The 27,843-nt window shown below is 35.0% G+C and overlaps 1 protein-coding gene across 8 annotated transcripts in view; it reads left to right on the top strand.

The window, feature by feature from the left end:
• TANC2 (tetratricopeptide repeat, ankyrin repeat and coiled-coil containing 2) overlaps window positions 1–27,843 on the top strand; it is a 369,572-nt gene that overhangs the window by 128,805 nt on the left and 212,924 nt on the right. For 2 of the 8 annotated variants that reach the window (XM_044247669.1, XM_044247668.1), the window contains exon 4: window positions 123–194. In XM_044247669.1, coding sequence (XP_044103604.1) covers window positions 123–194 — 72 coding nt within the window. The other 6 variants (XM_044247667.1, XM_044247666.1, XM_044247671.1 and 3 more) reach the window with 4 other exon arrangements.

The raw sequence follows: 27,843 nt of genomic DNA, 5'->3' as shown, positions 1-27,843 counted from the left end.
GCTTTTCACCGTGAAAATCAACATGGGTATATGATGTTCTGAATTATTTTAAAAGGTAGATTTTAACAGAGAAGAATCTTTTCTTAACAGCTCTCTTGTTCCATCCTTTCCTGTCCTAACAGGTGGCATCTCCACAGAAAGCGACTGTGCTTTTGAGCCAGACTACGCCGTTCCGCCACTTCCAGTGAGTGAAGGTATGCAGCACATTCGGATTATGGAGGGCATGTCTCGCTCTCTTCCATCCTCCCCCTTACTCACACATCAGTCTATCAGTGTTCGGCTCCAACCTGTGAAGAAGTTAACTGGTAAGGACTTTACCTAAATTTAGTATGTTTAACAGGAAACCTAACAGTATGGCACTTGATTGAGGTCATAACAGATATATTTATGTGCATCTTTAGGTTTTTCCTTTTTGGCCTTCCTAATGTCACAGACATTGGAAAGTGGAACTCCTACTGATTTTAATTTAGGGAATTAGAATAGTATGCAGTTTGACAGATTGATGTATTTATTTTCTAAGTGATCCATCTGTTGTGGACATATTTTTCTAGGCTTTCAGGAAACTTCTGGTTTTGCCAGAATACACTGTTGTTCTGATGTCATTTATCAGCTTGTTTGTGTCAGATTAACAGATGGAGATGTTGTAATTTTAGGATAGTAAGAGCTTCATAGTTCAGCAAAGGTACATCAGTCATGTTTTGTTTTTAATCCTAATCTGTATATTTCACATCTATTTCTAAAAGCTGATTTAGATATTTTTCCTCTCCCATTGTACATTCTTTCAGCTTCTTAGGGTATTAACTGTAATTCATAAGTTGTGGATTATACTGACTTTTTAATATGATCTCACAGTATATATTACCCATTCAGTTCCAGTGATTAGGTGTGAAACTGTGTGTCTTAATTATTGAATGACCTTTTGTCTTTTTAAACTTTTTCAGAGAAGAAATTTTAATATGTTGAATGATACTTACTTGTGAAAATATGTAAGCCTAGGTCATTTTCTTAGGTTTCTTTTAACATTATCAATATATATCTGGTATCATTAAGTTGACTGGTATGGGTGGGTTATGAGTGTTTGGGGCAAGAAATTAAGTCATTCCCAAAGGATACATTAACTACTTCCTATATGTCTGGCACTGAGCTAGGCAGTGGGGAGGTTTGATTATCATATGATAGTTCAAAAGAAAACAGGAAGAGAGAAAGGAAAATGGAATTTTTAGAATCTTCGTCTATTTTGAATAAAAATTTTACAATGTGTATAATTTTCCTAAAAATAATAGTATTTCTTTATTCTTTAGTTCCACAAGGCATAAGTCATGCCTCTTATATTGTTTTTAGACTTCTTCAGATAACTGAGTCAAAGTCTACTTTGATTCTTGGATCATTAAATAAAAATCAGTAAAATAGCCTAGTAACATTTTACTGAAATATTTATTCCCTCTGATATCTAAAAATAGGATAAATTTTATGTGGTTGAACTTAATAAAATTTCTCTGCTTAGAAATCTTCCCTTTTTCTTGTAGTTTAAGATACTACTGTTACTGAAATACAATCAACCAAATACAATATGGCTACCAAGTGATGTTTGTCATTTACCACACATTGGAAGAGTTAGCAAGAAAAGTTGTTTCTTGCAGAAATGAAACTAGATTGCCCGAGGTTCCTATCCCATCTGCCTATCCCATTTTAAGGTTCAACTTAAATAAGGAACTTTATTAAAAGATAAGTACATTTAATAACACAGTCATTTACATGCCTGATAACACGAGATGAGACAGGAAAGTAGTAATAAGAGACACACTTGGTTATTGACATGTGTGAACTATTCGGTTTTAATTTTTTGATGTTGAAGTATTTGAATGCTATCAAATAGTTTCATTTGTTGAAGAGACTGCCAACAGCCTAAGAATTTAAAGATTGAGGATGTATTTTAAAAAATTTCTGAATGAGAGAAATCTGTCTCCTGCAAAAGGATGCCATGAACATTTTCCTATGGCCAATTTTCTGCCAAGTGAAGCAGATGATAAGAACTTTTTGATTTAACCTAGAATGAAATTACTTTGAAATTTAAATTTAAAACCTTAGTTAGTAGAGTTATCTTTCCTAATTATATTTTGTTATGAATAACTAAAAAGAAAGCCAAATAGAGAAATATTTGCTGACCATAAGTAAATGTCCTCCAGAGAATGGTTTTTTTTTTTTTTTTTTCAGAGAATGATTTTTAACAAAATGCATTAATTTAATGCAGCCATTAGGGCTTCACTTAACTGATTTATCCATTTCCATGCATTTAAATTTCCAATTACCTATATTTCTTGTATTCATATTACCAACCAAACTGAATAAGTAGGGCCAGAATAGTCATCTTACTCTGTTTTCTTTCTGACTTTCTAATGTTTAGTTCCTGTCTTTGCTATAGTCAAAGTGGTTTATTATTTTTCTGTGCTTTTCACCTAATTGTTCAGCAAATATTTGTTTAGAACCATTAATATGCCAAGCACTGCTCTAGACCCATTTAATAGAGTGGTGAAAAATTTAGATGGTGACAAGTAATATGAGGGAGATAAAATAAGGAATGGAATGGAGGGAGAGTGGAGTGGAGGTAAGATTTCTTTCTTTGGAGTCATCAGGGGAAGTCAGAGAGGGGCTGTTTGAACAGAGATGTGAATAACAAAAGGAAGCCAGGCGTGGGAAGATACGGGATCAGAGCCTTGTAGGCAGAGGGAACAGTCAGAACTGAAGTCCTAAAGCAGAAAGCGGCATGTTCAGGGAATGAATGGAAAGATGGCAAATGTGGTTTCAGCAGAGTAAGTCAAAGGGGAGGGTAGTAGAAAATAGTTGAGGAGGTAGGCGGAAACCAGGGTTTTTAGGTCATGGTAAGGAACCTAACTCTGTAGGATTCTAAGCAGAGCCAGAATGGCAAGTAATGTGATCCGATTTAACTTTTTTTCAGATCTTGTTGGCAAATGTGTAAAGAATGGCATATGAGGGAATAAAGTTTGCTATATTCATTAACCTTGCGTGTTTTCCTGATCTTTAAATCCTGTCTTTAACTTCTAATAAGTTAATAGAATGGTGAAAAGAAATCTTTTTTTCTTTTATCTTGTGAGATATAGTGAAGAAATAACTAACATTTTCCTGTCATTTTTATTATAGAACCTTTGTACTCCTAACATATTTAGCCTAGTCCTTCACACAGGTGTAGATGATGACCCATTTGGTATATCAATTAAGACTTTTTTATTCCAAGGGACAGAAGATACAGCCAAATGGTGTAAGCATTAAAGGAAAACCAGAAGACCTAAGTTTGGGCCTCAAGTTTCATTTGACTTAGTTGGATATCACTGTGCACTGGGGAGGTATAGATGAAAGTGTGCAGAGACAATGTTGGCCCCTGGTACTGTGGTAATGGCATTGCCCCAGTTCTCCAGATTCTTGTTCAGTGCTCTTTCCAAGATGTTCTTGTTCATAATATCCCAAAGCCCCTCAAGCATACTTCTTAAAATATAGATAATTAGGAGTGCCAATAGTTCATTCATTCAACACTTTTAACTGTTTGCCTATTAGATACACTGTAAATTTAGTAAAAGTTAAATTTTGAGTATTCACATTTTTGGTAGGGTTATAAATCATTGCAGCCTTTTTGTAGGGTAGTTTGATAGTGTGTATCAAAATGGTAATGCACAGGGGCGTCCAGGTGGCTCAGTTGGTTAAGTGTCCGACTCAACAGTTTCAGCTCGGATTGCACGTGCACTTTCAAACAAATAAGATCTTTTAAAAAATTGTAATGCACATGAGGGACGCCTGGGTGGCGCAGTTGGTTAAACGACTGCCTCCGGCTCAGGGCGTGAACCTGGAGTCCCGGGATCGAGTCCCACATCAGGCTCCCAGCTCCATGGGGAGTCTGCTTCTCCCTCTGACCTTCTCCTCGCTCATGCTCTCTCTCACTGTCTCTCTCTCTCAAATAAATAAAATAAAATCTAAAAAAAAAAAAAAATTGTAATGCACATAATCCTTGATACAGTAATTTTATCGCACAGAGTTTATTTTATAAATAAATTTGAACAAGTTTGAAATATGTATATATCTATACATATGTATAACAAAAACTAAAATCTAAATATTTATCACTAATTGTAATCTCTTTATGTCACACACACACACACACACACACCCATGCATTCGGTGGTGGTATGGAGAAACAGTAACTCTAACCCAAAAGTGGGAGAGGGATGACAGATTCTGTTGTGTACCTTTCTGTAGTGTTTGTATTTTTTTTACCATGTGTAAAATCTGAAGTCTCTTGCAAAATGGACTCTGACTGCCATTTCTTAACTGTATACATTTAAGCAAATTTGCTAAAAGTCTTTGTACTTCACTTTCCTTTTTTCTAAAGTAGGGATAAGAGGACTTTACAAGAATTGCACGAGTTGGTACATAGAAAGCTCATGAGACAGTATCTGACAAAGAATAAGTAGTCAATAAATGTTAGCCATATTTATTGTAATTCTAGAAGAGATTTGGGTGACTTGCCATCAGCTCTGTTGAATTCTGAGCCTTGAAGGTGATCTTCAAGTAATTTATTTAATCACCTTAAGTAAGCCCTTTTTCTTTTCGGAGGTATAACCTTCAAATATTGCTATCCAGTGGATTATTATCTGGTCATTGGGAAATTTTATTTGGCCTGATTTGAAAAGTATTTGCTGCATAGATTAGAATGACTATGTGGTAGTCCAATTTAGATGGTAAGTAAGTCACAATAGCCTACGTGATCATGCTACAGCCTACTTACTTTGATGCTAGCTATGGCCAAAATATTATTTCCATAATATTTGGAATATATGGATAAAATATATATGAAATATATATTACATATAAATATATATATAATATATATGAAAATATATGGATAAAAAGGAGTCATTGACTTGTTTATGGTACATTCTGGGGGAAAGATTTCAGGCTATTTTGACATTGAAAACAGCCTATGCGTAATATTAGTCTACATATTCTGATGTATTTTAGTGAACTTAAGATACATTTTTCACACGATAGTCTTGTAATTTTTGGAAGCACTGGAATTCAAGATGTACTTTAGTGAATTTTTATTGTTAGAAAAAATATAGGGTTCCTGTGAAGATTGAATAAGATTTCTTAAACTTAAAACCTAATACATAATAAACACTAAGTAAGTGTTACTTTTCTTTTCATTTATTATCTTGGATAAAATGGAAACATAATCTTGAGAAAATTATTGAAAAGCCAACTTGAAAATATGAAGAGCATAATGATATTATATCTTTATAGTTGGATTTATTGCAGTGTACTTATGATTCTGTAGCATGAGTAAATATCTTGCAATTTTAGGAAAAATGTTAGAATTCAAGATCTAGTGAATTTTATTAGATTAAAAATATAGTGTGTGTGTGTGTGTATTTATTATATATGGTAGTCTAAGCTCCATCATTGCTGATGTTAAATATTTATTTTTTATTTATTTTTTAAAAGATTTTATTTATTTGACAGAGAGAGACAAACAGGAGAGGGAACACAACAAGCAGGATGAGTGGGACAAGGAGAAGCAGGCTTCCTGCCAAGCAGGGAGCCCGATATGGGGCTCGATCCCAGGACCCTGGGATCATGACCTGAGCCAAAGGCAGACGCTTAACAATTGAGCCACCCAGGCGCCCCTGATGTTAAATATTTCTATTTTAATTCCCATATGGATAAAGTATCTTAACAAATATCTCACTGTGGTCCCCAGAACCACTCACATTAGAAATACTGGGAATACTTCTTTGGAAAAAGCAGATCCCTGAGTATCCAGATTTACCTAATCAACCTCACTTCAGAGATTCTGTCTCATTAAATCTGGAGCCCCAGAATCTGTTTTTTTAAGGTTAAATGAGAAAATGTATATGAAGAATTTTAAGCTCTTTGGAATGATAGTACTAATTAAACTAGGTCTGGACCTCATTACTGTTTCTAATTCAGATTCTCTAGTTTTATGGGTTAAAGATTATGCTGTTGTCCAAGTTTTACTCACTGGCAGGAGTAGAGAAAAGGGGACTCTTCCATTGGCTGTCCCTGTAGTCTAACAGACCAGAAGTATAGAATGTTAAGGGGTTGTTACTTAATTCAGTTTAGGTAATTTCAGTTCATCAGTCAGTATTGTTAAAACCAGAGCTGGACAGTAGGTAGTATTCGGGAACTATTGCAATGGAGAAAAGAGACCTTAGTGCAGAACTGGGCTCAAGTCTAAATTCAGTAAAGAAAGCTAAGGATTTATAGCCAAGGAGCAAGGTGAGGAGGGCAGCAAAGTGGATGGAAAATTACAAAGAGGGAGACATTGGGTAGAGGGATTCTTGCTAAAACCAGTTTAACATGACTCTTGCTGGATTGGCTAGGGTGATCTGAAGAGGGTGGTAGGATTCTCTCTAGTAGCCGGATTCCTGGGGCTACTGAACTAGACTGCAGGCTTGAGGATAAGGCTCAAGGAGGAGGCACAGTAGAAAGCAGCTCAGAGGAGCCTGACAAAGTTTAGTCAAGGACAGAGTCTTTGTCAGTATATATATTTTGAGCAACTAAAAGTCAACATGTATTACCAAATAAAGAATCCTTTTGCGATGTTTACACATGCTGGATTTGCAACATAATTCTCTTTTTTAGATTTTGTAAGAACCGAGCCTAAGAATTTGTATGTAAGAAAATAACTCTGTTCTACTAATTTTTCGTAATTGAATGGAAGTCACTCAGAGTGGAACTGTTGTTCATAGTATTGTAGTATTTATTTATAGTAAGATTATTTATTGCAGCTGTAGTATCGTTGTATATATTTCATTGAAATATAAGAGTCCTGTCTAACTGCCCCTATTCAAACATTACTAGGGAAAGTTTGCAAAAATGCCACAATGTTCCTTAATGGAGAAGGGACCAAAATAATAAATTGTTTACATTTTTCTTATGAACTGGTTTTGTTTCTGTCAGGTTAAAGTGGAGACTTTATCACACAGAAAACCTTACACCTTTTTATAAAAAAAACAAATGAGAGGTGACTGGGTGGCTCAGTTAGTTAAGCACCTGGTTCTTGGTTTCAGTGTGGGTTGTGATCTCCCTGTCATGGGATCAAGCCCTGCTGGCTTTGTACTCAGCTTGGAGTCTGTTTGTCCCTCACCTCTGCTACTTCCCCTGTTCCTGTTCTCTCCATCTATCTCTAGATTAAATAAATGAAATCCTTTAAAAAAAAAAAGGAAAAGCAAATGAATTTGATGCTTAGAAACGCAGTGTATTCAAATGTTTGGCTTCAAATAACAAAATGCCTGGGCAGTGGTGTTTTTGTAGGATTGAAACAAGTGTGAAGAGCCCATAGGTCCACTTTTAAAGCCTCCTCATGCATTCCTCAAGTTTAAGAACCGCAAGTATAATGGAAACAAATGGGCTTTGCTCTTAAAGTAAGCTGAATCCCAGCCTTGCCTCTTTCTGGCTGTGTTATACAAAGTATGTTAGTTAATTTATGCTTGCTTTGGTTTTCTCCAATACAAAAATGGGATAATTTACCTCCACCCAGGTGCTGTAAAAATGAAGTGAGATACCTATACACACAGCCCAGCACATAGACATTGAGTAATTGATACTTTTCTTCTAATTTTCTGCACCTTCTCCAATACACATTTACATATGAAAAAAAGAAAAAGAAGAAAGAGGGAGGTTGAATTTAAGACTCCAATACTATGGGAAAATCTTTACCTATGTAAAATGCTTATGCACAGTGTCTCTCAGTGTGTGGCCCCTAGAGCACTTGCATTAGAAATACTGGGAGTACTTGGAAAAATTCAAATTCCTGAGTATCCAAATTTACCTAATCAATCTCACTTCACAGATTCTGTCTCTAATTGTGTTATTTACTTATATGCTCAATTTAACCTTTTCTTGGTGACTTGGAGTTGTTACTATGAAGATGAAAAACTGAACTAGACTCTGGTATGTCTTTTGCTGACCTACTAGTGATGTAACAGTTTGCTTCTACCCCATGTGCCCAAATCATTATAGTTTGTCTGTTCTCTCCTTTAAGCATAGACTTTTCAGTCAGTTTTCACAACTCTGTTTTTACCTATTACAGTTCTTCACCTCCTTCTAGTTTGAACTTAATGAACTTAGAAATCACATCACTAAACCTGTTGACGTGGTATATGGCATTCTTTTACTTCGTCACTGAAGGCCTGGGAGGGTAGGTACTTCATATTGGTAAAATCCTAGGCTACATATCCATATGTTAACTCAAGGAAATCTGAGAAACATAGATTTTTGGCTTTCTAGCCATACTAGTATGGAAACACAAGTTGGAAGAGGTTGAATAACCACCTTATAGTGTTTGCCGCCGAAGTCCTCACATTGCTCTTGAACTTAATAGTTTCATACTTTCTCCTCTGTTAATGAATGACACATCCAAAAAAAAAAAAAAAAAAAAAAGAATGACACATCTAATCAGAGTGATAGTCAGGGGAAAAAATCCAACTTAGTGAGTCTCTGTAAGCTGTATGAATATATCGGTGGTGACTTAATCTATTTAAATAGAAAGTCTTTTAATATTTCTGTAGGTCTTCTCAGTGATGTGAGTGGTGTTAACTAATAACTGATAATATATTCTTTTGTATTCTTTATGTACTTCTTACTGCTCTTCTGATTAATAATTGGTCTCTTGGTGATATGAATATTTCATAGTTTAAAAGTTGATGCAATTTTTGTCTATCTAATTAGCATAAATATAGTCATAGATGGTTTTATCTTATAATTCAAGTAACTTTAAACTAGCACAGTACAGATTCTTTTTAGCAATTTTATTATGATTTATTATTAGGATAATGGTAATGTAAGTGCTGAAAAGAATTTCTTTAAAGATTTTATTTATTTATTTGACAGAGAGAGATTACAAGTAGAGAGGCAGGCAGAGAGAGAGCGAGAGAGAGAGAGGGAAGCAGGCTCCCTGCTGAGCAGAGAGCCCGATGCGGGACTCGATCCCAGGACCCTGAGATCATGACCTGAGCTGAAGGCAGCGGCTTAACCCACTGAGCCACCCAGGCACCCCTGAAAAGAATTTCTTTAAAAGTAGCACTTTAAAAAAAAAAAAAGTAGCACTTTTGATATCATCCCAAAGGTAGTATTAACATTTTTCTACATTTACATTTGCCTTAGTTCATAAATGGCAGATATTGACATGCTGTTTTTTCTATTAAATATTTAATAATATTTTATTAAATTTTTGGAAATTCATATTTTTGATGTATTTAATTATCAGAATGTTCTAATTATTATCATTGATTTTTTTTTGATTGATGTATAGCTGACACACAGTGTTACATTAGCTTCAGGTGTACAACATGGTGATTTGACGAGTCTGTACATTATGCTGCGCTCACCACAAGTGTGGCCACCATCTGTCACCATAATTGTTACTATGGTACCATTGACTGTATTCCCTTGCTGTACCTTTTATCCCCATGATTTACTTATTCCATAACTGGAAGCCTGTATCTCCCACTCTCCCTCACCTACTTTACTCACACTTTCACTACCCCTTTACTCCTGCCCACCATCAGTTTGTTTGCTGTATCTGTTTTTCATTTGTTTATTTATTTATTTTGTGTTCCAGAGTCTACATATCAATGAAATCATATGATACTGTCTTTCTCTGACATATTTCACTTAGCATAATACTGTGGGTCTATCCATGTTGTTGTAACTGGCAAGATCTCCCTCTTTTTTTTTAATGGTCGTCTGTGATATCAATGGACACTTGAGCTGCTTCTATATCTTAGCTATTGTAAATAATGCTGCAGTAAACATAGGGGTACCTATATCTTTTTGAATTAGTGTTTTCGTTTTCCTTGGGTAAATACCAAATAGTGAAATTACTGAAATGTGATCATGTGATATTTCTATTTAATTATTATAGTTGAAATAAGACATGGTTTATGTCTTCAGAAAGTTTTACACACCACACATATAATTGATTTTTTTTTCTTTATTCCAGTGTGCATTTATGTGTATTTATATATGCTTGAATGCTATGATTTGAAAAGAAATATTGAAAGTAATTTTATTAATCGTTTAACTCAAGGAGATAGAAGAACAAGTAAATATAAAAGAAATAACCAAAACTAAAAACATAAATGAATAAAATTAAAAACAAAAAACCTCTTGATGAGTGAGGACACAAGCAAGTTTATTGGAAAGACGGGTTAAGCCGCTGCCTTTGGCTCAGGTCATGATCTCAGGGTCCTGGGATCGAGTCCCGCATCGGGCTCTCTGCTCAGCAGGGAGCCTGCTTCCCTCTCTCTCTCTCTGCCTGCCTCTCTGTCTACTTGTGATTTCTCTCTGTCAAATAAATAAATAAAATCTTTAAGAAAAAAAAAAGAAAATAGAAAAATCTTTGTCAGGAATGATCAAAGTGAAAAAGAGAGGAGAGAGGGAAGATAAATAACATGTAACACATAGATTACGAAGTGAAATAGTCACTGATAATGTTTTCTTATTAAAAGAGAATATATTTAATACAACTTTATAGCAAAATAACATAAAAAAACTAGAGGAGATAGTGGTACCTAGCTGGCTTAGTCAGTAGAGCATATGACTCTTGATCTTAGGGCCCGCCCTGGGTACAGAGATTACTTAATCATAAATACACCCATATATACAGACATGGAAGAAAACAAACTGTAATTGACATAAAAGTATGTCTAGCCTATTACCATAGAAACCAAAGATCCCTAAGAGTCAGCAGGCACTGATGATTTTATAGGAACTTTTACTAAACATTTAAGTAATAGTATCTGTAATAATAGATAATGTGTATTGAGCTGTTTGTATGTCCCAGACGATATGAAGTGCTTTACATATGGAAGCAAATTTAGTTTTCAGAGCAAAAATCCCAAGTGGCTAGTCAATAGCTTCTGTGTGAAAACTTTCAATGAGGGCAAACTTTCTACTTTGTAGCATAGCTTATTCCTTTGTTGAATAGTTTTAACTGTCAATATTCTGATTTACACAGACGGAAATCTGCGCTTCTTTTGCTCCTTCCCTTTAGTCCTAGTACTGCCTGCTAAGCTGTATGACAGAAGTAAACCTCCTCTTTTCCATGGCAGTCCTTAATATACTGGGAAGCTACTATCAGATCTGCTTTTCTCTAGCTTACCTGTCCAGTGTCAAGATGGCACTACATCTGTGTTATTTTCCTCATGTTCTGTATCAAAATGGACATGAGGTTACTTTGGAATTACTTTTCCTTCTGATCCCTTATTGACTCTTAGTGTTTCTCCCTTTGTAAAGATTTTATATAAACTTTTTAATACCCATATTTTGCTGCTATCTAGTCCTGCACCCCTCCTGGTTTTCTGTATGGTTTTGCAAAGACTGCTGTTAGTATTTTCATGTTCTTATCCTCATGTTCTTTTAGAACTCAATTGACTCAAACGTCAATTGTGTGGGCCTAAATTTTGAGTATATGTTTTTTATAACCTGTCTTCATAGTCCTAACTTACACTTCAGTGATTCTTAATAATGCTTATTCACCCTTTTTAGTTTAAATATATTTTCCTTGATGGAGAAGATTAAGGGAGACCAAGGTGGAATAATTGTTCTATGTCTCTTGTTTGGAGGCAGGTTGTTGTTAAACAGGGCAAACTTTGGAGTCAGTCATACTTGAGTTCAAGCCCTGATTCTGCCATGCATTAGCTCTGTGACTTAGTCAAGTCACGTATCTACTCTGAGCAAGTTTGCTTATCTGTATTATTATTTTCGTTTTTATTATTTCTGCCTCACAGGGCACTGTATGGATTGAGTAAGATATTATGTATGTCAAGAACATAGAGTTTAACTCATAGCAGCTGATTCATAAATGAAGGCTTATAACAGAGTCATTTTTTTGTTCTCTTTCTCATGCACTGGATCTGGCCTTCCCTTGTCCATTTTTTTATTCTAAAAATATCCCAACAATCCTTAATGCTGTCTTAGAAACACAGCCCTTCTCAGCTTAGGCTCTGTTCTTTCTTGACAATATAATTAGAGAGTTTTCCACTGTTCATTTTTTATTATCTCATTCTCTCTTTGTATATTTCTTTTTTTGGACACAGATCTGTCTTTATCAGAAAATTTCTGGTATGGCCATATTTATTTCTTTGTATTTTTTCATATATTAGTGATTGTATAAATTACTTATTAATTTTTAGCCTGTATTCTCAAGCTATATTCCTTCTTAGAATTACTGACCATTGGCTCATAGCTTCTTTTCTCTGCATTTTTTTTTAAAGAAATCTGTTTGCCTAAAATATGAAGTGTAAATTTGACTTTATCCAGGATTTCTATTAGAGTGGTGGCCCCCCTAAAGGGACACCTAGGATTTGAGGTGGAGAAGGCGATTTAGTAAGATGCAGTCTGATAGCAATCACTAGTGGAGACCTAAATAGACCCTAAATATTAGGGTGATCAGCAATAAGTAATTGTGGTCACAGGAGCGGGGGGGTGGACCCTTTAAATCCAAGGGAAGGGAATATAGGAGCAGATGACGGGCAGAGTTCTAGGAGGGTAGGTGGTCAACATTGAGAAAGATGTTTAACAAGGAGAACACATCATAAAACAATGTTCTTGGCAGATCTTTATGGGATATATTTAATACCCATATTTTGCTGCTATCTAGTCCTGCACCCCTCCTGGTTTTCTGTATGGTTTTGCAAATATAAATATAGATATAGCTATATCTATAATGTGGCAGAATTAAGGCTCAGAACTCGAGGCCTTAAAGAACTGATAATGCCAAACTGGTCAAGAGCCAGGCTCTCTTGGACAAAAAACCGGTTTGAAATTCCGTACTCATTAATTTGTAAGCTGTATATCTGAACAAATTAACTCTTTTTGAACTTCTATTTCCTCATATGTATGGTAAGAATAATAATACCATAGGGCTGAAAGGAACACAGAAATATTTGTAGAGTTTCTCTTTGTGCCTAGCACTTACTGTTATAAAATGTAAGTATAATTCGATAGTTACTTTTTATTTTTTAAAGATTTTATTTATTTACTTATTTAATTTGTTTATTGAGCACGAGTTGGGAAAGGGCAGAGGGAAAGAGAGAATCCCCAGCAGACTCCCTGCTCAGTGTGGAGCTCAAGGGGGTGCTTGATCCCAGGACCCAGAGATCATAACCTGAGCTAAAATCAAGAGTTGGGCGCTGAACTGACTGAGCCACCAGGTACCCAGTTATTTACTTTTTAAATATCATTATTGTTACCACAATTAAGCTCTGTAACATTCAGTATCATATCCTGGATATAATCCTCAGTATTTAAAAAAGCCTTAAGGAAAATACACGTTAACTAGTCATAAAATAACATGGGCCAGCTTACTTCTATATCATCTTACTGTGATCAATTCACATTTATTTGAAACTGTAGTAAATAGTTATTATATCTTGTTTAAATTAATAAATAAAATTTTTGATACATAAAATATTACAAAATGGGGACGCCTGGGTGGCTCAGTTGGTTGGACGACTGCCTTCGGCTCAGGTCATGATCCCGGAGTCCCGGGATCGAGTCCCGCATCGGGCTTCCAGCTCCACGGGGCGTCTGCTTCTCTCTAACCTTCTCCTCGCTCATGTTCTCTCTCACTGTGTCTCTCTCAAATAAATAAATAAATAAAATCTTAAAAAAAAAAATTACAAAATGCTAAGTATGTATAAATGGAAAAAATAATAAAAGGAATCCTAACAGAAGAGTTGGCAGTCACTTTATTAATAATCTCTGATATCATTTTTTTGCAGCTGTATGGTGGTTCTAAGAGTTGGGTATCACTTTCATTTATTTTTAAGATTTTATCTTTAAGTAATCTCTATACCCAACATGGGGCTCAAACTTAAAACCCCAAGATCAAGAGTTGCACACTGTACCAACTGAGCCAGGCGCCCCGGATATCACTTTTAAACGTGGCAAATACCATGGAGGTTGCAGGAAAAAAAAACCTTCATTGTTCATGCCTTCTGTGATCTTCCCCAGAAAACTCACCACTGTTTTATGCCACAGTTCCTAGAAAGTCCGTGTTTATGCTTAACTGACCTTATCTCCTTACTTGCTTATCTGCCTACCTACTGTGGAATGTAAGCAATTCAAAAAGGGTCAGACGTTGAAAGTCAAGACTAGTATTGGTCATCAAGAATACTTCTCAGTCACAAAACATTGTGAGAGAGGCAAATGAGTCAAATATCCATGATTCAAAAGAAATTCTCTTAGTGATTCTCCCAACAAGAAGTAATTATAGTATGGGATAATAGAAAGCTTAGCACAGAATATATATTATTGCCGTTATAATAACAGAACTTATTATAATGTTCAACCATGTTTTTTTTTTCTCATTGTAGAAAATTATATGCCCAAATTGATGTATCAGCCCGCAGAAGTAATAAACCTGTGGTGTGACACAATGCTTCCTCTCTGATGAACATTTTAAACACCAGAGGGCAGAATGTTCCAGAGGACATTTTCTTTATTCTAAATACATCATCTTATTGTCATTTATACTTTCGTGTCACTGGCTACATTAAAAATAAGAGATATGACCATTTTGGAATTGTGTGTATTTGAGTGATCTGTTCTGTTTAGACAACGTAATGAACAGTTTTCTGATACATAGTGGAGTTTATTAAGCATCTGTGTTTTCCCTACTTTCTGGTTAAAGTCAATATTTCTGGCTTCTAAAGTGATTATATTTTTAAAAAGATTATATATACATCTGTATCATTTAGTGAATTTCATAAATTCAGGTTCACTTAATAAATTGAGAGGAAGGAGATTTGATGTGAATATCTTATAGCTCAATACACTCTTTTACATTCTATTAATCAGTAAAAAAAATTCTGAAAGAGCCACCTGCTATCAAATTATCTTTTTCAAATGTTGAGATTATAATTTAGAAGTAACATCACACATTTGTGGAATTTTATTCAGGGGTTAGGTAAGAGAGTCTACATCTCAAGTGAAAGCTATATACAATGAAAATTATCCTCAGAGGTCCTGTAACTGTCATTCATGGCATTCGTTAAACACCGCTTTTCTTTCTTTCTTTCTTTCTTTCTTTTTTTTAAGATTTTATTTATTTATTTGAGAGAGAAAGAGAGAGTGAGAGTAAGAGAGAGCATGAGAGGGGAGAAATTCAGAGGGAGAAGCAGGCTCTCTGAGGAGCTGGAAGCCCGATGCAGGACTCGATCCCGGGACTCAGGGTCATGACCTGAGCCAAAGGCAGACACTCAACTGACTGAGCCAACCAGGTGCCCTAAACACTGCTTTTCATTATGTCCAACCTTCCAGTTTATCTTACTCTTCTACTGACCACCAGATGAATAGTTATCTTATATGTAGAGGCTATATTATATGGTATTTAGGAAATTTATGGTACTTCTTTCTCTTCTCTTAGTCACCATTGTACTGTTGCAAATTGACATTCTAATCTGGAGCAGTAGCCATTCCTAAGAAAGGAAAAACCCAACATTAGAAATCTGGCCAAAGCTTGAAGGGGTGCCTGGGTAGCTCAAGTTGGTTAAGCATCCAACTCTTGATCTCATTTCAGGGTCATGAGTTCAAGCCCTGTATTGGGCTCCATGCTGGGCATGGAACCTACTTTAAAGAAAGAAAGAAAGAAAGAGAAATCTGACCAAAGCTTGAATTGCTGTAACAAGTAGGATGGATACTTTCTGACTTCTGTGGGGGGGAAAAAAAAAATGATTTCATATATTCACCTCTTCACAAGTATTTAGACACTGCAGAGTTCAGCACTGATGATTACTCCTTAGAGGAAGCTTATAAAGGGGGAAGATTGAAAAAAGAATAAAAATAATATAAAACTCTGTAAGTTTTAGAATGATTTACCTAAATTAAGCATAAGGGAGTTAAAAATTAGTAGCCAAGGAAATAGTTTAGCACCTTAAATCTCTCTCTACTCTTACCCTAATTAAACCCATTTTTACAAAAAAACCCACAAAAATCTAGTGTTTTGTCTTTTAAAGTACCTCAACCATGGCCATTTCCCAGTCAGCTCCTATAGAGCATAAACAAAGTTAAAATGAATGTCAGTAGAAAGTAATTATTTGTCAAAGTTAGTATTTTTTAATAAAATTATTCTAGAATCCTTCTAATACGTGGATCAGCTCAACTTGATTTGGGATAGACATGGACTTGCCCTCTTTTTCCTAAAGGTATTGAGTTCTTGGTATTCTAAAAGTAACAACTAAAGAGAATTTCCCACAAAAATAACCAGTGTGACAAGAAAATATTTGATTTTAAAGCTTCACTAGAGAGAAGAGGTTAGATTATCAAAGAGAAAGAATTTGAGGTATGTTTGTGGAATTTTAAAATCTAACATAAATGCCTATTTTTAGGTTTACCCTATAGTGTTCTAGTTAGTAGAGTTGAGAAGTACCGAAAGTAATTTGAAGCAAGTTTCTTACTTTGCACGTTGTTTAGTATTATCATTCTATCAAAATTGCTTATTCTCTATCTCCAAGTTATAATTTTCTAAAGACATGAATAAGTCATATTGGGGTAATGGGGTTACTTTTACATTATTATCTTAAATAATCCTTTAGCATTAGTCCACAACATCTCCCTTTACTGTAATTTTAAAATGAAAGGGTTCATTGCAGCTAGTATGTGCAGTGTGATGAGACCATACATTCAATCAAACAAAAAACTAGCCTGAAATATATTTTCTCTTATGGGCCATTTTCTGTCTGTTGAGTTCTATTGAAATCTTTTTTCCCTTTTTATCTTTACTGTTTTGCTTAATTAGGTATTTTTAAATATAATAACAGATTTTTAGAATTTCAGGGCTTTACATTATTTTATTTTATTTCTGTAGTTGCGTTAGAAAGAAGTAGAAAATACGTTATTACTCAGACTTGACTTCTCATGAGCTTGAGTATTGGAATTAAGTGATTTACCAGGGTTTTGTCTCATAAGTAACTAAGCCATTATTGCAACCGCAATCCGAAGACAAGTCAAGGATATGTCCTTTATTTTTTTTTTCTTTTTTAAGATTTTATTTATTTATTTGTCAGAAAGAGAGCCTGAGCGCGGGCGGGGAGAAGCAGGCTCCCCACTGAGCAAGGGTCCTGATGCCGGATTCAGTTCCAGGACCCCCGAGATCATGACCTGAGCTAAAGGCAGATGCTTAACTGACTGAACCACCCAGGTGTCCTGGGTGTGTCCTTTTTATTAAATTGCAGTCCTTTTCATTCACATTGTACTAGGGTTATTATCATTTATGGAGATTAAAATATCATAAATTCATAATGAACAAATATGTAATTATACCAGAATTATTGTACTGGTAATGCTGCCCACATAAGAGAACCTTGTAATGAATGTTTTACCTAATTGTTTTGCTTTATTTTGCATCTTAACATTTCATTAAATACACTGTGCTAGGAAGGAAGCATGATGTATCCATATGATACAGAACAATTTCATGTAGAATTGCCCTATCTAAATAGATGGATAGCACCAGCGGATCATGATCCAGAAGCCTAAGGAAACTTGGCTCAGAGCTACATCTAGAGTACTGCAGGGAGAGTACTGTAACCACTGCTCAGTTCACGCATGGACACTTTCCCCAGTTTTCTCCTTCCATGATTGTTTTTTGACACTCCTTCTGTCCCCTGGAAGGGAAGGGGCTCTTCTGGATTCCTAGATTCTCACAGGGGAAACTGTCAGGAGAAAGGTTCTCAGAAGCGTGGGGTGGAACATTAGCCCTGTCCCACCATGGATTGCCACAAGGAATTTCCTTGATCGTAAGTTAAGGCTATTGGTATTTTCAGGGAAGTTAGTGTCTTTTCAATCTTTCTGCTTCTAGAAGGAATATAGGAGGTAGTTTGCCGGTCTTTGAAATTAGTATCATTGCTACTGTATCAGTCAGTTGATTGTTCTCTAGTGTTGGTGTCTTTGAAACTACCATCTGAATGAAAGACATTTAGTCAGGTTTTTAGTATCTCTAAGGGTTTAAAAATAAATTTTCCGTTCTCACATTCTAGACAGTTCTTTACTTACCACTGTCTAATTTTACCATTTAACCCAGTAAATTATGGAGCTACCACAGGCACATGTTAGCTTGTTAAAGTGTTATTAATCATTTTAGTTACCTCAGTGTGTGGTTTTTTTGTTAGTGTCTACTTCGTTTACTGTATTTTGCAATATTTATTCACACACTTCTGATTTGGGAATTCAGAACAGAAAAATCTGAGGAGGAATTAGTAAGAGGAGTTTATAGCTTTAAGGCATGAGGAGCTTACAGCTTTTTAATATAAATTGTTCCCAGAATCCATGTCACAGCTCCTTATATGGTGCTGCTTTTTTCCCTCTCGGTTGCTATGACAACAGCAGCACTGCACCATTCATCAGCTCTGGACCTGGGCTGCATAGCTAGCCTTCCGTGTTACTCCTGAATGTTAAGAACATCCGTGAATCATTCACTATGTTAATGCTGCGCCATTAGAAACCTAAGAACCAGTTTTTCCAGCAGTTTGCTCTAACGGAAGGGTAAACTAAACTGCGCCACAGAGAAAAATTATATAAAAACATTTCTTTCTTTTCCTAAGGGACTCATACAATCTATATTTGCTGCAGTAGTCTGAAAGGATAAGCTGCTGTCAGGCAATCTCACGAAAAGAGCTCGTCTGTGTAATCTTTCTTGAAATCATTAGCTGTTCAAAACAAATATCACATTGCATCTCTGGATATAAAAAGAAGCAGGTGATGTTGTTAGGGTTTCTAAGCTCCTGTGGGAGCATCCCTAGTGCTTTGGGACCACAATCAACATCTGCTGTAAGAAGTATCACCTGTAACGCACAGTAAGTTCTGGGCAGTGTGAAGAGCTGGCTGGAGAAGATTAAAGTGTGGATCATTACTGACGTGTCAGATCTGATAACAACGTGACCAGTGAGTAAGAAGAAGCCTTTCAGGTTTTCAGGATGAAAGACTATATAGTATTGACTAATGAGGAAGAAAAACTAAAGCCTGTGAGTATGATGAGTAGAGTATTTGTGTGTTACATGGATTTTTGAGATCTAAGGCCTACATTGAGCTTTGTAAAAAACGAAACGCAAGCTAAGAGAATTTGACACTTAGTTTTTTAGGGAAGCCATTAAGAAATGTCATTAGGCACATTTATTTAATTTTTAATTGTGTGTTCTTTCACTGTGTGTGTATGAATCTTTTAAAGTAGTTTTATATTTTAAAAAACAATTCATTGTGAAGAAAGATAGTAATATTTTAATGTAAAAGTGACAGGTTGCTTTTTTTGTTAGGTTGTGATTCTAGAATAGATTTCTACTTCTTAATGCAATATCCTTATGAGTAAAATACATTAAAAAAGAAAGTAATGGTATGGGAACCTAAAATAGTTTAAGCCTGCTTTCTTAATACATCAGATCTTTCTTATCTCATCAACGAAGTGCTTACAAATAGATGTTCTTGCAGTTTAAGGATTTTTTTTTTGAAAACTTGACATTATTTGCTTGTTTGATTTATATTGTCTGTTTTCCCAGTTGAGAAAGGTATATTATTTACCATTCTTGTATTTTTAGGCCATTTAGTAATTATAAATTTAAGGCAAATTGAATTTATAGATTGGATTTTCTGACAAGATTTGGTCTCTTTCTTGGCTCTTAATTCTTTTCCCTTTTTAGTTCCTCAGCTAACCATGGTAACTTAGAAATGTGCTAAAAGTAGGAACTTTGGTTTTTCAAAATTAGAATATTCAGACTGGTGTTCAGCTACCTCACAAAAGAAAAAGGCATTTCATCTGGGTTTATACTTTCAGTTATCTTCCTGAATTATTATTCTTAAATGCATGTTATTCAGAGAAGATACACTATAGGGAAATAACTGTTCCTTTAATCTGCACGAATAGAGGGGGAAAAAAGATTTTCTTTCTTTGTTGTTACTTCATTTTGATTTCTATTCTTTCTTCCATTTTTGAGATTTTTGCCTACAGGTCTATACATATGACTTTGCCCAATGTTTAAGAAGCCTTTAAATAGGGAGAATTAATATATTAAAGAATAATGAAAGTACTAATCACTTATATTTACTGTCATATTTGTCTTCAATAAAAGGATTTTACTTTTATTTGAAAGCCTATAATTAATAGACTAAGTAAATTGACTATTCATACTTTAACCATTGCTGTATAAGAAAATGGGAATTTTGAATTGTATGTATATTTAGTAACTGTGTACATTGTCAGTTGACACTCTTTATGACTCCACACAAACATATATAACTAAAGGACTTTGTATTCCATTATCTCTGAAACCATAATTCTTATTAAAAATAACAAAGACTAATTTGGACTCTTTCTAATAAGAATAGTATTTTAATAACATATTTATTTATTTTTAAAGTAATCTTTATATCCTATGATATTTTTTTTCTGTTTGGAGCCTTACTCAATGGGTTATTCCAGAAAGGTTGTATATAAGCCTATTTGTTTGCTTGTAAAGTGTCTAAATTAAAATCTACCTGTGAAGCTATTTTGAGAGATTGTGCAGTAAGGTAATTTGGTGAATCTGTGTATCATTTACTAGGTTTTCTTAAGTGAGAGCGTCTGTTTTTTTTTTTTTTTTCCAGAATATAAAGATTCAAATTACAGATTTAAGTGGCAACATGCTATGAAAAATTAAGCCTCATGCTTTGGATTTGTAGTTTAACCCCTCAGTTTCAAAATCTTAAGGTTTACTTTCTGAAAACCTTTGAAGTCCTTTCAGTATTATTCATATAATAGGTAACTGCTTAAATCATAAATTGATAGTAGGCATTGCTTTTATTTGGGAGGAAATGTGCTAGTAAAGAAATAATGTATAAAATTTATAAATATAAAAGGTATAAGTTTCTTCACTAGTTTCCATTAGCTAAAACTTAAAGTCATTCTAATAATAACTTCTGAATATCTAAAACTTATTAGTACCACTAAAAAGGTTTTACAAGGAAATAGGTGCTTCATTTATGTCAATATCTACATTAAAATTTAAAATTTCACACTGGTGATAAATTATTTTAGAAGAGTGATTCCTAGTTATTTATTATTATTATTATTATTATTATTTTGCTCATGGGAATCTGCAGTCATAATGTTTCTGTGATAAACGTGTCTTCTTGATCACTGCAACATTATGTAGTAAAACCTTTTAACCACTGTCAGTGTTGCAGCTTAGGACATATTAACCTCTCTGAAGTCTCTCTTCTATACAGTAAATGAACTAATGCCTTTTTGCAGTGTCATTGCAGACACTGAGAAAGATACTGTAATTAAAGGATTTAGTATAGGACTGAGCACAAAGGAAATATTTTCTAAGTAATTTTCTTCTGTACTCTTCCTCTCCACTGACCTATTTCAATGGTTCTTGGGCTTTACCTTGGCAGTACCTTTAGGACAGAGGAATCTGAATGCATACCAGTAGTGGGTGGGATGTAGCCTAAAGGGCTTCCTAAAGCAAATGTGGAGGCGCCAGATGGTGCAGTCCTTTGACCCTCTGACTCTTGCTTTTAGCTTAGGTTGTGGTCTGAGGTCCTGAGGTGGGGTTTTGAGATCCTCCTGCATTGGCTCTGTGCTCAGGGTGGAGTTAGCTTGGGATTCTCTCCCTCTCCCTCAGCCCCTTCTGCTTGTTCTCTTTCTCTTTCTCTCTCTCTAAAAATAAATGGATAAATCTTTAAAAACAAACAAAAGCAAATGTGGAAATTTCCTGAACCTCCTATTTCTTTTTCTCCTAAAAGAGTCTGCAGTCTGCATTTTTCATCATAGAAAATGTTTTATAAAAAAATATTTGAGTAAAACTCACTCTTCAGGAAAACATGCCACATTTCTTCCTATTAACATGCATGCCCTCAACACATTACTACCTATGTCTATGAATTTCTAAACATAAAACATACTACTTAGATCTCTTGGCATGGGTATCATTTTTAGGAAATAAAGATTGTGAAATAAAAGACGTATGTATTTCTCTGAAGAAACAGATTGAGAATCAACAGTCTGGGACAAAAAATGAATCTGATAAAAGCTGAAAATGTACTCAGTCAAAAGAGTGAATAGTGGTATGGAGTTAGGTCAAGCTGTAGTGATATGGGAGAAGAATACCTTCAAGTCAGAAATAAAAATGATAATGGGGAAACTAATAAGCATTTTCAGAGCTGTGAGAAGTCCTACAATAAAGGAACCTATTTGCCTGTTTAATCTCACACGTCTAAAACTCAATTTGACAACAGACCCCCTTTTTTTCTTACACAACTCCAGCAATATCATGACAGGTAAGCATTTCAAGGAGCATACTTAGGGTAATAAATGACTGAAGGGAGTTATTATGTCATTTAGAGGGAAAGAAGAATGGGTAACTGTACAAAACGAAGTTTGGCAGCAATCATTTCGGCACTGCAGAAGATTATGTAAAAGTTAAATTTTACTTAAATTCCTCCCCAAAATTGTGTTTTAATATTTTGAAGAACAGTATTTTTTTTTATTTTTTAAGCTAGAGGAAAGATGATCATGTAGATTAACAAGTGAAATGAGAAAGTGACTTGAGTAAGTAGTTGGAGCAAGAGTGTACAGGAGACATGCAAATTGTAGACACTTCAGTTTGTCTGGAACAGGGGTTTCGTGAAGGATGATGTAGAAGAGGATAGCAGGACCAGACTGAGGAGGCCTTTGGGGCAATGGTAGACTAAGATGGTAGCAGTGGAAAAAGTTCAAGGAAAGAAAGGTTTTGAGAAATAAGATAATTGGTGATTGATCAGTTCTGGGATCCGGGAATGTGGGATATCTGTCAAAGATGATGCCAAGACTTGAAGAGGGGACTTGATGGCCTCACCAATAGGAATAGAAGGACTGAGACAACTGGTTTTAGAAAAATCGGGCACATTGAGTGAGTTCATGGTGGCTGCAGGATATTATAGTAGAAATTATGTCTGCAACATTTTAAAAAGAAGTAAAACTTTAACATCTAAATTTGTAAGTTATACGCATAGAGAGTAGTTAAAACTTGAAAAGTAGGTATGAAAAAAAATGTCTTGAAAATGAGAGTAGAGGGGCCCCTGAGTGGCTCAGTCGGTTAAGTCTGCCTTCAGCTCAGGTCATGATCTCAGGGTCCTGGGATCAAGCCCCACATTGGGCTCCATGCTCAATGGGCAGTCTGCTTCTTCTCTTCCTCTCCCTCTGCCCCCTATTCATGTTCTCTCTTACTTTTTCTCTCTATCTCAAATAAATAAAATCTTTAAATTAAAAAAAAAAATGAGAGGAGAACATATAAACAGAAAAAGTGAGAAATGAATATTTCATGAGCATATATCAGGCATTTTTACTTTAACTCGTAATGTTTTTTCAAAAGCAGTTTTAATTATTATGGCCCTGATCTTACAGATTAAGAAAACAAGACCTAAGCAGGTTAACCATTAAGCAATTTAAGCATAAGAGATCAGGATTCCAACTTAGGTCTTTTTCTAACTTGAGTACCTATGCTCAGGGGTCAAGAAGTAAATCTTAAGGAATATCCACTTACTGGACCAAAAGGGGAAAACCTGTGTTAAAAACAGATGAGATAAATAAGGAGCAGTCTGAAAGACCCTGGAAGGACCAAGGTAGTAAAACTATTAGGGAAGCTGAAGTTTGAGAGGGGTTTTAAAGTACATTTAATTACCATTTTCAAATTTAGAGGTCAGGAATATAAATTCATATGGGAACATGAATCTATTTCTTAAGTGATTCTGCTTTTTATTTTCTGAACTGTAGATCAAACTCTTAGCTGCAGTCATCTGTATTAGACAAATAAATAATTGCATTCTGTTTCTTGGAAGAGGAGAAGGGAGAGAGGCTGCCTAAAACAGGTGTGAGTGGAGATGGAATAAGGAAGCATCTAGCAAGAAATCCACAGCCAAATACGCTTCTTGGAGTTGTAGTTGTTTTTTGGTATCTATAATATACAGTCACAAATAGGACCCTTTAGGACTTTTGAAGATAGTTTAAAACTAAGTTTCTCTTCATTTAACATCATCCCAATAAATTTCTCATTTTTAACATAGTTGAAGTTATCCCTAAAGAAAGATGATTATTTTACATTAATTTCTGTGATATGATATAGTAGTTAACATTCTGCCACTTCCTAGCTTTGTGATATTTGATGTGTTCTATAACCTCTCTATTTCATTTCCTTCATCTGTGAAGTAAGTTTAACAGTTCCCATATAGTTTGTAAGGGTTAGATGTGTTTTTACAGGCAAAGTGCTTTGAACAGCCTTTAGTACATAGTAAGTTACTCAGTAATAATAACTGATGATGATAGTACTTATTGGCAATTCCAACACTTCATTAATCTCTTCCTGTACATTTCTTTACTTTTCCATTTTTTCCTTCGGTGATAAGGGGAACTGTTTTTACTCTCTCTTGTTAAGTTATTAAAGTGAGCAGAGAATAGTTAAAGCTCTGATCAGAAGATTTAAAGCATGCTTGGATTTAGAAAACATCTTTCTGTCCCTAGTGGTGGGTACTAGTGTGGCCTTTTCTCTGGAACACTGTTAACAGAGTATTTCAATGTTCAAAGTATTTCAGGGTGAGTTTATGTTACTTCCAGGAAAAATTGGTTTCATACTCAGACCAAAATAATTGGTAAGTGTACAATTTCCTCTTCCTTGTTTTAAAGAACCTCCTTCCCTGAAAGTATGAACAGACAAGTGTATTGTCATATTAATATGATATAATGAGAAGCTTAGAATTGTGGTAAAATTGTACATTCAGTACAGAGTGGGCTTTTCATGTTAGTATTTATGAGAAATACATGTTTTAAGTTATTTCGCAGTATAGTTTGGCATAAAAGGCTGTATAACATGGTTTGTAGACTCTGGAACCAGACTGCCTATGTTTAAATCCTGACTGACACTCGCTAGCTCTGTGTCTTTGGGCAAGTAATCGAACCTCTCTGTGCCTCAATTTCCTCATCCATAAAAAACAGGTCATAGTAGTATCTACTTCGTACTGTTGTTGTGAGGATTAAATGAGTAAAATACTTTGAACAGTTTCAGATCAGAATTGGCCAATTGTTAACTTTACTTGTGATTTCATATATAATTTAGGTCTTGTCTCCTTATGAGGCAGAACCGTATTTATCCTCTTTATTACTATATTCCAATTCTTTAGGACAATGCCTAGAATACAGTAGATATTCATAGTAGATGTTCAATACACATTTGTTCAATAAATCAGTGAAACATTCTGAGCTTACCTAGGGCTTCAATAATATTCTTGCTTGAATACCTTCAGCAGGCAGGCCAAGGCAGATTAACCCTTGTATAATGTGAAATGCTTTCTCACTAAGGTTTTACGTAAAGTCTTGAAGGTACTGAACTCACCATTTTGCTTATTGATCAGATTTGTGATGGTAAACACTTTTAAACTGAGGTTCAAAGTCAGTATGACAAATCGGTCTGGCTCTTCCTCTCCTCCCTGATTCTCAGGATTCTCTGAAGATATTATTATAGAACTTAGAAAAGGAAAAAAATAACTTTCTTCATGCCAATTTTGACCTGGTTTAAGAACTTCTTCTGGAAAACTTGCTCTGATATATGAGGTCAGCTTACCTAAGTTCAAGGCTGGGGTATAAGATGGTTCTAAGTCTCTCGCTTTTAAGTACCAGAAAAGGTCAGGTTTAGTTTGGCAAAGCTGAGATTAAGAATTACTGTTTTGTTTTTGTTTTTGTTTTTGTTTTTTTTCTTTTTCTCACTACTGGATCTTCTCTATTGTGTTGTGGAATTCTCTTTATTGTACTAGTATTTTCTGCTTGTCCTCTTTCTGGGGATAAATCATTGCTTTAATGAACAATCTTTGTAGCCATGTTAGTATCTTGTCTGTTTAGCTTTGATCATTTCAAACTGTGAACTACCTCTTCTACTTCTAACTTTATTTTATTTTGATTTTAATTAATGTCATTTTTCCTAGGTTATACCTTGGATTTTAAAAAGACCTTTTTTTGTTTACTGTTAATCTGTCTGAAGCGATTCTGTTGTATATTTCTAGTATTGCTTTTGACACTTTACTTCTCAAGTAGTTTATTGTTAAGAATATGGTTAGTAGACCACCAGATACTGTTTGGACTTGAATCACTAAGTTGTACATATGAAACTAATATTGAACTGTATGTTAACTAACTGGAATTTAAGTAAAAACTTAAAAAAAAAGAATATACTCAGTATAATGTCAGATTTCCAGAATAGATGGAAATCTATTCATGCTTTATTCCCCTTCATTATTTAGGTCATCTCTGTCTTTTTAATTATGGACATTGGCTCTCATCAGTCACCATAGTGGATTGGCAAGATTTTTACTCTGTGTTTTATTTTCAAATCTAAATCTTGGTGATTGGTCCCTTGCAGACATCTTGTTATCTGGATGATGTTCAAGTTAAGTTTCTGAGTCCAGTCTTAACATTCTCATCTGCATTCTACATGTAAGTATCCTAGGCAGGATATGTTAGTTCTGCTAGTAACAGGAGAAACTTTCTTAATAGACCTTCGTTTAACCACTTGCACAATTGAATAATGTTCTCCATTCCCTTTTTGACACCCCCTGACTGTTTTTAGGATAAGATGGATATCATAGGCCAGTTGGCCACCTTCTGACTTACCCTGGTGCTTCTGTTATCCTGTGGCGGCAGGTGCTTACTGAGAGGCAATTAAGTTACTGCTCACTGTACTTCTTATTAGGATCATATAACTAAAATTTTTATATATAAACTAATGAAATATAGATGCAACAAGGATGGCATTTATAAAGGTACCATTTCTAAGAAAACTCTTTGAAAAGTCTTGGAAAAAATCAATTAAAATGTCAGCAAAGATAATTTGCTAAAAAAAAATGCTATAATGAATTAGGATGAATACTGAGGTGGATAAGATTGATCGTGCTTAAGGGTACAAACTTGTAACGAGTAGTAAATAAGCTACAAAGATCTAATGTACAATATAATGAATATCAACAATTATATATACTTATATATATATTAATAATATATAAATATTGCTACATCACCAGTCATATTACATATCTAAAGTATCAGTAACATGCTATATACTTTATACAATGTTACATGTCAAATTTATTCAATTAAAAAACACTTAAAAATCCATCTGTATGCTGGGGAGGATGCGGAGAAAGGGGAACCCTCCTACACTGTTGGTGGGTATGCAAGCTGGTGCAACCACTCTGGAAAACAGCATGGAGGTTCCTCAAAATGTTGAAAATAGAGCTACCCTATGACCCAGCACTACTGGGTATACCCTAAAGATACAAACATCGTGATCCAAAGGGGCACGTGCACCCAAATGTTTATAGCAGCAATGTCCACAATAGCCAAACTATGGAAAGAACCTAGATGTCCATCAACAGATGAATGGATAAAGAAGATGTGGTATATATATACACAATGGAATACTATGCAGCCATCAAAAGAAATGAAATCTTGCCTTTTGCGACGACATGGATGGAACTAGAGGGTATTATGCTTGGCGAAAAAAGTCAATCGGAGAAAGACAACTATCATATGATCTCCCTGATGTGAGGAAGTTGAGATGCAACATGGGGGGTTTGAGGGGTAGGAAAAGAATAAATGAAACAAGATGGGATTGGGAGTGAGGCAAACCATAAGTGACTCTTAATCTCACAAAACAAACTGAGGGTTGCTGGGGGGAGGGAGGTCGGGAGAAGGGGGTGGAGTTATGGACATTGGGGAGGGTATGTGCTATGGTGAGTGCTGTGAAGTGTGTA

The sequence above is a fragment of the Neovison vison genome, chromosome 5 (genome assembly GCF_020171115.1).
Source record: "Neovison vison isolate M4711 chromosome 5, ASM_NN_V1, whole genome shotgun sequence".
NCBI lineage: Eukaryota > Metazoa > Chordata > Mammalia > Carnivora > Mustelidae > Neogale > Neogale vison.
The sequence above is the reverse complement of the archived record's forward strand: the minus strand, read 5'-3'. Positions and strand labels throughout refer to the sequence as shown.